At 42.4% G+C, this 11,426-nt stretch overlaps 1 protein-coding gene across 5 annotated transcripts in view; it reads left to right on the top strand.

The window, feature by feature from the left end:
* Positions 1-10,954, top strand: part of LOC110968940 (PH and SEC7 domain-containing protein 1-like) — a 172,596-nt gene extending 161,642 nt beyond the window's left edge. For all 5 annotated transcript variants that reach the window (XM_051950648.1, XM_051950646.1, XM_051950647.1 and 2 more), the window contains one exon: positions 7,594-10,954. In XM_051950648.1, coding sequence (XP_051806608.1) covers positions 7,594-7,920 — 327 coding nt within the window. In that variant the 3' untranslated portion in view covers positions 7,921-10,954. The remainder of the gene's footprint in view (positions 1-7,593) is intronic.
* Positions 10,955-11,426: the final 472 nt, after the last annotated feature.

The raw sequence follows: 11,426 nt of genomic DNA on the forward strand, positions 1-11,426 counted from the left end.
TGAAACCATACTGCTGCTCACCGATGTTCACCTCTGCCCTTAGTCTAGCTTCAACTACTCTTTCCCATAGCTTCATCATGTGACTCATCAGCTTCGTGTTGCTCATCAGCTTTATTCCTCTGTAGTTGCCACAACTCTGCACATCTCCCTTGTTCTTAAAGATGGGCACCAGCACACTTTTCCTCTGCCCTCAGCTCTCGAAGGAGGTGGTCGCACTTTTCCTCTCTCCGTCTCTTCTATATCTTTCTTCCCCATATCCTCGTGTTCTCTGCTTGCTGCAACTTTTTGTCTCATCTCGTTCGTCTGACTGGAGCAATCGCTTGGCACTGGACCTTCGAAACACCGATCATGGAATTGATTAGCTGGTCTCTCGGTGCGATTGACAAGATTGTCGCCACTAAGAGCATGGGGTTAGGGGAGCCTACCTGCCCGGATGGGAGTTTCGCCTCTGGCTACGTGATTGATGCCTGGGGGAAGTGGAAGGGGATCATGTGCCTGGCACCCCTATCCGTGGAGGATGTGGAAGATGTTTATATATTCAGATTTATGATGAGAGGTCTGCTGATAATTGGCTTGATTGCGGGCCTGAGCTTCTGGAAAATTAGGAGGACCGCAGAGAAAAACGATGTCCAAACTCTGCTGATCCTTGCAAACGATCGGCTCAAGGCTGCTGGTGACCGGAATGACGAACTCAAACATAAGATGGACAATTTGCTTGGTGTGACTGTTGATTTGAGTCGCAAAATGGATGCCATCAGGGTGAAGATCGCCACAGCTGAGGTCTAAAAAAAGTTGAGAGCGGCCAGGGGGAGGGTGAAATTGCGCCTCCCCCGACTAAACAAAAAGGATGCTGATAACATTTTGGCGCCCCTGGAACAGTAACAAACTCCTCTGGAAGTTTTTCATGGCCAAGAGATAGCTCTCCTAAACCCTCCCCACTTTCCCAAGGACTCCTCTTGACTTCTGGACCGTTCCATCCGAGGACATCTCCATAGCAACCTGCTGTGTTATCATGCTCCCACCCTTGCGAACTGAGACACCGGGGGGCTGGGGCAGAAGGAGATTGGCTACACGCATACACACACACTCGGACTCATGAACTGAGGCTGAGCTCACACTCACACACACGTCCCCCCCCCCCCCCCCCTCCCTCCAAGCCGCCTCCAGTCGCTTCCCAGTTAACCTTGTCTAATGTTATGCTTTGCCTGTTGCGGGTTTGTTTTTTTCAAGTTCCTTCTCAAATTGAATTTTCCCAATCCTGAAGGCTTCATTTTGTTTAATGAACCTTTTTTTTCATTTTACCCTCTGCCATCCCTACCCCGATCCCAAATGTTTTCTTCTTTTTTCCTTTTCCTCAAGTCATGCGCGCCGCACAGTGGAGAAGCCTGACGCTGCCATTGGCAGGGCAGCTCAAAAACAAATTTCATTGCATATGAAAGTGTTCAATGACAATAAAATTGATTCTGATTCTGAACAACCCAGTCAGAAACTCTACTGCTACCTCTCCGAGACACTTCCGTACCTCCACAGGTATATCATCAGGACCAAGTGCCTTTCCACTCTTCATCCTCTTCAATGCTCTCCTCACTTCATCCTTACTAATCTTTGATACTTCCTGGTCCACAACAGTCACCTCTTCTACTTTTCATTCTCTCGCATTTTCCTCATTCATTAACTCTTCAAAGTACTCTTTCCATCTTCCCATCACACTATTGGCACCTGTCAACACACTTCCATCCTTATCCTTTATCACCCTAACCTGCTGCACATCCTTCCCATCTCTGTCTCTCTGCCTTGCCAACCTGTACAGATCAGTCTCTCCCTCCTTACTGTCCAACCTAGCATACAAGTCATCGTAAGTCCCTTGTTTGGCCTTTGTCACCTCTACTTTCACCTTACGCTGCATCTCCCTGTACTCCTGTCTCTTCAGTCCTCTCAGTGTCCCACTTCTTCTTCGCTAACCTCTTTCTCTGGATCCACTCCTGTACCTCCTCATTCCACCACCAAGTATCCTTATCTCCTTTCCTTCCAGATGACACACCACGTACTCTCCGACCTGTCTCCCTGATCACATTTGCTGTAGTTGTCCAGTCATCTGGAAGCACCTCCCAACCATCCAAAGCCTGTCTCAACTCTTTCCTGAAAGTCATACAACACTCTTCCTTTTTCAGCTTCCACCATTTGGTCCTCTGCTCTGCCTTTGCCCTCTTCATCTTCTTCACCACCAGGGTCATCCTACACACCACCATCTTATGCTGTCTGGCTACACTCTCACCTACCACTACTTTCCAGTCACTGATCTCCTTCAGATTACACCGTCTACACAAGGTGTAGTCTACCTGTGTGCTACTACCTCCACTCTTATAGGTCACCCTATGTTCCTGCCTTTTCTGGAAGAAAGTATTCACTACAGCCATTTCCATCCTTTTTGCAAAGTCAACCACCATCTTTCCTTCTGTGTTCCTCTCCTGGATACCAAACCTGCCCATGACCTCCTCATCATCTGTTTCCTGCACCAACATGTCCATTGAAGTCTGCACCAATGACAACTCTCTCACTTCTAGGGATGCTCTGCATCACTTCATCAAGGTCCAACCAGAATTTCTCCTTCTCCTCCAGCTCACATCCTACCTGTGGAGCATACCCACTAACAACATTGAACATCACACCTTTGATTTCTAGCTTCAGGCTCATCACTCGATCTGACACTCTTTTACCTCCAGAACATTCCTAACAAACTCCTCATTCAAGATAACTCCTACTCCATTTCTCTTCCTATCTACACCATGATAGAACAACTTGAACCCTGCTCCTGGACTTCTAGCTTTACTACCTTTCCACCTGGTCTCCTGGACACACAGTATGTCCACCTTCCTCCTCTGCATCATGTCAACCAGCTCTCTACCTTTTCCTGTCATAGTTCCAACATTCAAAGTCCCTAGTTGGATTAGGTTCATTTTGTCGTTATGTACTATACTCTCCATAATCTGGCCCCTCCGTACCTCAGTGAACTTCTGACCCCCTACTCACCCTCTCTCTCCGGTCCTCCAGCTCCAACTTCCTCTCCATCCCTCAAACCAAACTCACCACCGTGGGGGGCCGGTCTTTCAGTGCTGTTGCCACGAAGCTCTGGAACTCACTCCCCCAATTTAGTTAGTTTAGTTTAGTTTCAAGTATATTTGTAAAAGGACAGCGTGCAGTTACATTAAAAAGATGGTTGCACCAGATTTAGCTTCAAGCTAATTTCCATCTGTAGTCCTTGAATCCCTCCGTGATTATCACTCCTTCTCTACTTTCAAATCTCTGCTCAAAACTCATCTTTTCAATAATCATTTTGCCTCCTCCTCCTTGTAGTTTTGTTTTTGTTTTGTTGTTGTTCTCTTTGTTTATGTAAAGCGACCTTGGGTTTGTGAAAGGCGCTATATAAATTTAACATATTATTATTTATTATTATACAAAACTATTACTTATTTAAACCGACAATTCAGGAAAAAGTTTTGTTACCTTGCTGGCATGTTTTGACAGCCTCTGCTGTCTTCTTCAGAGCGTCATCCGACGTTTGCTGAAGTGTCCTTTTTATCACATGGTCGGTTTGACAAATCTGACAGAATCTGTCAAACTGACCACGCCTCCCACCGTCCGGTGGTCTCCGGAGGATGGTGTCCCAGGTGTGCGAGAGGATGTAGGCCCCCTCGTCCCGGTTCATGGTGTGGCCCACCCGCTTCCTGATTTCGATGGCTTCCTTGATCCATCGTTTCAGTTTATTTGTCTCCGAGGCTATAATCCTCCCCCCGTCCCAGTCCATAATGTGATTTTGTCTCCTGCAATGATCCGTGATGGCTGATTTTTTTATTCTGTTGTTCGGCTTTTTCTTTTTGTGATCTTGTGAGTTGTTTCCTTTTTACATTCTGTTTGGTTTTCATTTCTTCGTGTTTTGAATGACCTGCCTGTTTCACCAATGTATGTGTTGTTACATGATTTGCACGGTATTTCATAGATGATGTTACATTTATTGTCCGGTTCTATTCTGTCTCTGGGATGGACTAACAGCTGCCGGAGTTTTGTATGTGGTTTTACTGCTGTGCTGATGTTAAGTCTCCTCATAATGCGTTGTATTGGTTCGGTTATCCCACGGATATATGAAATGGTGATTAAATCCTTATTGTTATTGTCCGATTTTTGTGTGTGTTTTGATTTTGTTACCTTTTGTTTTTTCTCTTTGGTTTTGGCTTGTTGTTTACCTTTGGTTATGGCCCATATCGGATATTGGCAGTTTGTAAGTGCATTCTTGATGTGTTTTTCCACCTCCTGTCTGTCTTTATCATCCGTTATTATGCTAGTCCATTCGTAAAGTGTTCTGACTCCTGATAATTTGTGTGCTGTGGGATGTACTGATGTCCAGAGGAGGTACTGGTCCGTGTGTGTAGGCTTTCTATAAACTGTTATTTTAATGCTGCCGTCTTGTCTGTGATGTATGTTTTTGTCCAAAAATGAGATGGTCCAGTTTATTTCTGTCAAACCGACCACGTGATAAAAAGGACACGTCAGCAAACGTCGACTGACGCTCTGAAGAAGACAGCAGAGGCTGTCGAAACATGTCAGCAAGGTAACAAACTTTTTACCTGAATTGTCGGTTTAAATAAGTAATAGTTTCAACAATAAATGGGTACGAAACCTTTCTCAGCGTACCCTTACGAAAGCAGAACAAACAGTTTTAGCCAGAGGACTTAACTTCGGTATCACACCCACAAAAATACCGCACAAAAAATACATATTAGCAACAGAATGAGCATGCCAAAAATTACAGGATCAGGGACAAAAATCGGAACTCCATAATGCAGTAGCAGGTATTTTAAAATCGGCAAAACTTCCACACAGCAACATTACAAAACAGGAATCAAAAGCAATAAAATCACTCTTTGCCACTTCCACCTATTTTCAGTTTAAGGGCACAATTTACCGTCAAAAACAAGGCTTTGCAATGGGAGATCCACTATCAGCAATTATGAGCAATTTTTTCATGGAGGACCTGGAAACAAAAGCCATCCACACAGCACCCACACACTGCAGGCCCACACTCTGGAAAAGATACGTCAGTGACATCCTGGAAATAGTAAAATTTGGACACACGCAAGAGCTCACGAACCATCTGAACAATATAGACGACACAGGCAACATACAATTCACACATGAAGAAGAAATAAACCGGACCATCTCATTTTTGGACAAAAACATACATCACAGACAAGATGGCAGCATTAAAATAACAGTTTATAGAAAGCCTACACACACGGACCAGTACCTCCTTTGGACATCAGTACATCCCACAGCACACAAATTATCAGTAGTCAGAACACTTTACAAACGGACTAGCATAATAGCGGACGATAAAGACAGACAGGAGGAGGAAAAACACATCAAGAATGCACTTACAAACTGCCAATATCCGATATGGGCCATAACCAAAGGTAAACAACAAGCCAAAACCAAAGAGAAAAAATGAAAGGTAGCAAAATCAAAACACACACAAAAATCGGACAATAAAAATAAGGATTTAATCACCATTCCATATATCCGTGGGATAACCGAACCAATACAACGCATTATGAGGAGACTTAACATCAGCACAGCAGTAAAACCACATACAAAACTCCGGCAGCTGTTAGTTCATCCCAAAGACAGAATAGAACCGGACAATAAATATAACATCATCTATGAAATACCGTGCAAATCATGTAACAACACATACATTGGTGAAACAGGCAGGTCATTCAAAACAAGAAGAAACGAACACCAAACAGAATGTAAAAAGGAAACAACTGGACGCCTCACAAGATCACAAAAAGAAAAAAGCCAAACAAGAAAATATAAAATCAGCCATCACAGATCATTGCAGGAGACAAAATCACATTATGGACTGGGACGGGGGGAGGATTATAGCCTCGGAGACAAATAAACTGAAACGATGGATCAAGGAAGCCATCGAAATCAGGAAGCGGGTGGGCCACACCATGAACCGGGACGAGGGGGCCTCCATCCTCTCACATACCTGGGACACCATCCTCCGGAGACCACCGGACGTCGGGAGGCGTGGTCGGTTTGACAGATTCTGACAGATCTGTCAAACCGACCCCGTGATAAAAAGGACACGTCACCAAACGTCGGATGACGCTCTGAAGAAGACAGCAGAGGCTGTTGAAACATGTCAGCAAGGTAACAAACTTTTTCCTGAATTGTCGGTTTAAATAAGTTAATAGTTTCATATTCAAAGTCCCTACTCTCAGTCCTAGACTCTTGGTGTTCCTCTTCTCTCTCTTCCTACAAACACACCTTCCTCCCCTCCTTCTTCGACCAACAGTCATCCATTTTCCACCGGCACCCTGTAGGTCGACAGCACCGATGGCCGTCATTGTTAACCCTGGCCTCGACCGATCCGGTATGGAAGTCATACATTTGATTCGCATGTTTGATTTGGCCAAAGTTTTACGTCGGATGCCCTTCCTCACACAACCCTCTGTATTTATCCGGGCTTGGGACTGGCATAATAAGACACTGGCTTGTGTCCCCTTGTCACTACATTAATCAGTTACTAGTTAATCTTACATTATGCTGTAAACTGATGGAGTTGCTGTAAGAGGCTCCAGCTGGTGGTGCAACAAGGTATTACATATACTGTATAATGCATTTTTGATGTGTTCTTTGTCTTCTGCCTTATTATTGATATATCTTTAATTGGTTGAAATTACTACAATTAACCAACAATTAGTTGTTATAACAACCCTAATAATAATAAGAAGAATGTTTTTGCTTCTTGTGTATAAAACAACAAGGTTAACACATAAAGGTATCTGAAATCAGCAAACATGTCTTCAGCACAAATGACAGAATCACATCAGTTTGTTTACTTTTACCACCTGTGAGAATTTGTGTGTTTGATGTCATGCTGTTTGATTCTTGTAAAAACCTCCAAGGCTGAATGTAGCTGCCAAGAGGCTGAAGCTCCGTCTGTCTTCTGGTTCTGCTCAGCTTCATCATCACAAACTGTCACTGAATCAGTCTGTGGTGTCGAACACTCTGTGCAAGAACACTGAGCTGCTGTTTGCTACTTTTCCTGCTCGCCATTTTATAACCACCAAGATCCTTCTATCCATCCACTGTTTTGTCTGCTTTTAATCGGAATAGAAAATGGAAAATAAAATAGAAAAATGTAAATATATCAGTTTCTTACTGTAAATGTCAAACACGTCAGGGTCAACAGTGAAGTAAACTGTGACAGTCAACTGTCCTGCTGTTGTTACAGACATTGAACTCACCATATACTGTCCTACTTTAAATACAGACAGTAAATTAACCACAAACTGTCCTACTGTCATTACAGACAGTGAATTAACCACAGATCGTTCTACTGTTAATACAGACAGTAAACTAACCACAGACTGGTATTGCAGACAGTGAACTCACCACAGACTGTCTTACAGTTATTACAGACAGTAAACTAACCACAAATTTTTCTTATTGTAATTACAGACATTGAACTCACCACAGACAGTGAATGCATCACTAACTGTCTCTTGTCTGCATTTCCTCCCACAGAAAACCCGTTACGGTACGTATGCAATGCTGCTTCGAGCCAAGATGTCAAGTGGAGATGAGGACTTGTCGGCCTTCGAGTCTCGGCTCTTCGACGACGGCGGTCTGCAGAGGGCGCACTCCAGCCCTACGCTGCCTCAAGACACCACCAACAAGGAGAAGACTCGCGGGAGCAAGACATCCAAGAGCTTAAAGGTCATGTCCTCTTCGACCTCCACCTCTAAATCTGGAAGCAGCGTCAAAGATTTGAACAAGAAGAAAAACGGTGGCGGGAACAGCCCGCGGCTGGAGCTGCAGAAGCAGAGCAGTAAGCAGGATGAAGCGCCGTAAAGAGTCGAGGTTCATACTGGATGTGGAGCATCATGGGCAGCAGGCTGACATCCCCCTTTAACCTTTTTTTGTTCAACCTCCTGATTGGCCGAGCTGAGAAGCCGGCGAGGAGGAGACGCTCATCGGGAAGGAGGATGGCGAGTCGTCCTCAAATAAAGTTGGCCATCAGTTTATTTCTCCTCCAATCATCAACCTCAGCCGGATGCACCGAGCACACAGCTGTGAATCTCACAATCAAAACTTTATTTCCGATTAGAATCCTTCATTTCAGGGACTTTTTCTGGGAACGTTTTGTCGCTGAGAACTGAATATGAAGCGCTCAATCACAGGAACCTTCAGGACCGAAAACACTCGGTGGGAACTTTTTATTTTCTGCTCCCTCGGAGCGACGAACGCTGACCTCTTGCATTGCTCTGCTTCTCCTAGCAACCAGCCGGGGAGCAGGATGCAGGTTGCCATGCCGACAGCATATGACGGACAGACTGCGTGGGATTGGTACCGTAGTGACCAAGGAAAGAGATGGTGTGGGAGGGAGGGAGGGAGGGAGGGAGGGGGAATCTGGACACCCCAGGGTAAACGGTAAACAAACAAAGAAAAAGAGGCAACACAGGAACACAATACCTCCTCTCTGCACTTCACTCTGTGTGTGTGCGCGCGTGCGTGCGTGCGTGCGTGCGTGCGTGCGTGCGTGCGTGCGTGCGTGCGTGCGTGCGTGCGTGCGTGCGTGAGCACAGTAATCACAATAATACTACATCAGTGTGTACTTGCAGGAGTGCAAATACAACCTGAACATGCTGGATGGAGGCTGATCGCTGCAGTTTGTTATATTTATGTTCTGCTGGAATCAAACAGGCTGTACACATAGGAGTGACCAAGAACTACTTAGTGAACAAAAAATTAATTAATTAATTAGCCTGCAGGTTGAGTGTACGTAGAGTTGGGTGACAAAAGTATTAATAATTATTGTCTTTTTTTTCTTAAAGTGTAATATATTTCATTTTAAAAACCGTGTGAAACATTTACTTTATGTAAGGGCACATGACGATTTAATTGATTTACCCATCCAGTTTTTGTCAAGTGCATAAAAAAATTAAAAAATAAAGTTATTTGGAACATTTTATTTATGAAAAGAAGACTATTTAAATTGTTGCACAAGTGTCACAATAAAAAAAAACTAAAATACTCAGTGGAAATAAAATAATACAATGAAGCAGCAGCACAAAAAAGCAAAAAAAAAAATCTTTAGAATTTAGAAGTGAAAGAAACCCTTTTAAATAGATTTTTTTTTTCTCCCAAGTCGTACATGCAGTGGGTTCATGTAAAAAATTTAAATTAAAATAAATTAATAAATGTGAAGGTATTTGCTGCTGGGGAGTTAAAAAATAAATTTTATTTTGTTCAGTATTAACTTTAAAAGCTCTTGTTTATGGGTTTTTTTGCTGTTAATTCAGATATTAATAAAATTAATTCAAAAGTGGTCCTCATTTCAAGATTAGATTTATACAGTCACCGCTTTTACTTTACCAACAAATTATCAGTCAGAGTTTCTGTAAGTAAAGGTCCAAAGGCACATTTAGATAATTTCAGTATTGTGCAGCAGTATAAATAGATCAACAAGAAAATATACAAACTATTAAAAATATCCAACCACTAAAAATAAAATTAAACATCCAATTACTGTTGATGCTGGTTTCACTCAGTAGTTTTGTCATTAGTGAGCCTCCATACTTTTCTCACTCTGCTGGAATATGTTTGAATCCGTCCATTTTTATCTCCACCGTTCTCTTTTAGGGATGTTTTCCTTGTTCATGCAAAGTTTATGTAACAGTCTCAGACTGGTCGAAGGTGAACAGTGACATCAGGTCAGAAGTCCGTACTCGAAGTGAAAACTGTGAGTTTTAATCACATTTTCTTGTTCCTGGTCTCCAGTAATAACAGACTTCACGTTTTTCACTTCAAACTGAACATTTGCTTTTTGTAGTTTCCTCCTTTGGCCACCAGGGGTCGGCAGAGTGTTGGACACAAACACTCCATAAGTTTATCCCAGAAAACTTTTTTCATTACTCAATTTACAGTTTTCTTTATGAAATGTCAAAAAGTCAAACTGTGATATGTAACAAAGACAAGCAGCAAATTCTCACTTTTAAGAAGCAGAAAGCAGCAAATGTTGGTGGAATTTTGAGTCTGAAGTGATAAATTATTAGCAGCCCTGCTGCTAATTTGGAGAGGAAGTCAGGGTGGATGGAGGGCGACGAAACACTTGATTCATCCCATGATCGGATGTTTGGCTCCGATTCGGGAAAGATGCTGATTAAATGTAAATAAACGTCGTATCTCGAGTCACTGTGGACTTTTAAAGTGTCTTTTCTGAATCTGACCGCAGCCAGAAACCCAGTTCAGGCGCATTTTACTGAGTCGATCAGTATTGACGTTTCTGTTGCTGTATAGGAAACAGCAAGAATCAGTCGGTTTTTCCTCCCACAGTGCCGGGTCCTATTTACTCCCTCAGATATTCTGTAACACTTGTGTATTTCGGGTGTATTTTACCGCACTGTGCAATGTAAAGCAGCATAGGATGAACTTGTCTAAAGAGTCATGGTCGCTTTCAGCTCTTTGTCTATGTTTGAATCTTGTAAATAAATATATGAGTCGACTTTGAGAAGCCATATTGTAGTTGGGCTGACGGCCTAGCTAGCGCTCTCTGTTTTAGGGCACTTTGTTTTGATATTTTAGAGTGAACACAGATGTTAAAACTGCTCACAGATGTTGTATCAACCAGTTAATTTATTCCATTCGTCGTCATCTCGCTGACCAACGACAAACTAGTTTCTCTGAATGTTTTTTTTTGTTGTTGTTGTTGTTATTGTTCTTTCTTTTGGCTTTGCTGCGGCCCAAATGTTTGCTGCCGACTCGTCGATCGATAGCTGTACATACTGTCACTTCCTGTGAGGTTTGGTCATAGTGAAATGCAAACAACCTGTTTGTATTGTTTTGGAAGTTTAGAGGCAAAAATAAAGACATTTTCAAAACAAAACGCCAACGTCTCAGTCCATTTTATTCAGAAAAACTCAGCAGCATTTGTATTTTTTAGCTAAATGCTGATTTAATTTCCAGAAGGGAGACACTCAAAAACACAACTTTTTAATTTAACTTTTAATTTACTGACTCAACTGATGTGAGTAAAAATAGCTACTGTACAAAAAACAGACAATCTTCATCAATAAATAGTAAAGACTGTGAATATATTAATGTTCTACAGACAGCTTTATTTGTGTCTGATAGTGTTAAAATAATTGAAGAATGACATTTAAAATTATTTTATTATTTTATTGCATTTTTTTTACAGTTTCTATTAAAAGTGCCAAAGTTGCAATATTGCGACAAGCAACATTGCTGAACATAACAAGCCATAGCTTCAAATATGATGCCTCATGTAGTTACTACTTTACACCAGAAGATGGTGGACATCTGGAACTTCAATGTGAACCTCATTTATGGAAGTGTTT

Source organism: Acanthochromis polyacanthus, chromosome 7 (genome assembly GCF_021347895.1).
Source record: "Acanthochromis polyacanthus isolate Apoly-LR-REF ecotype Palm Island chromosome 7, KAUST_Apoly_ChrSc, whole genome shotgun sequence".
Lineage (NCBI taxonomy): Eukaryota > Metazoa > Chordata > Actinopteri > Pomacentridae > Acanthochromis > Acanthochromis polyacanthus.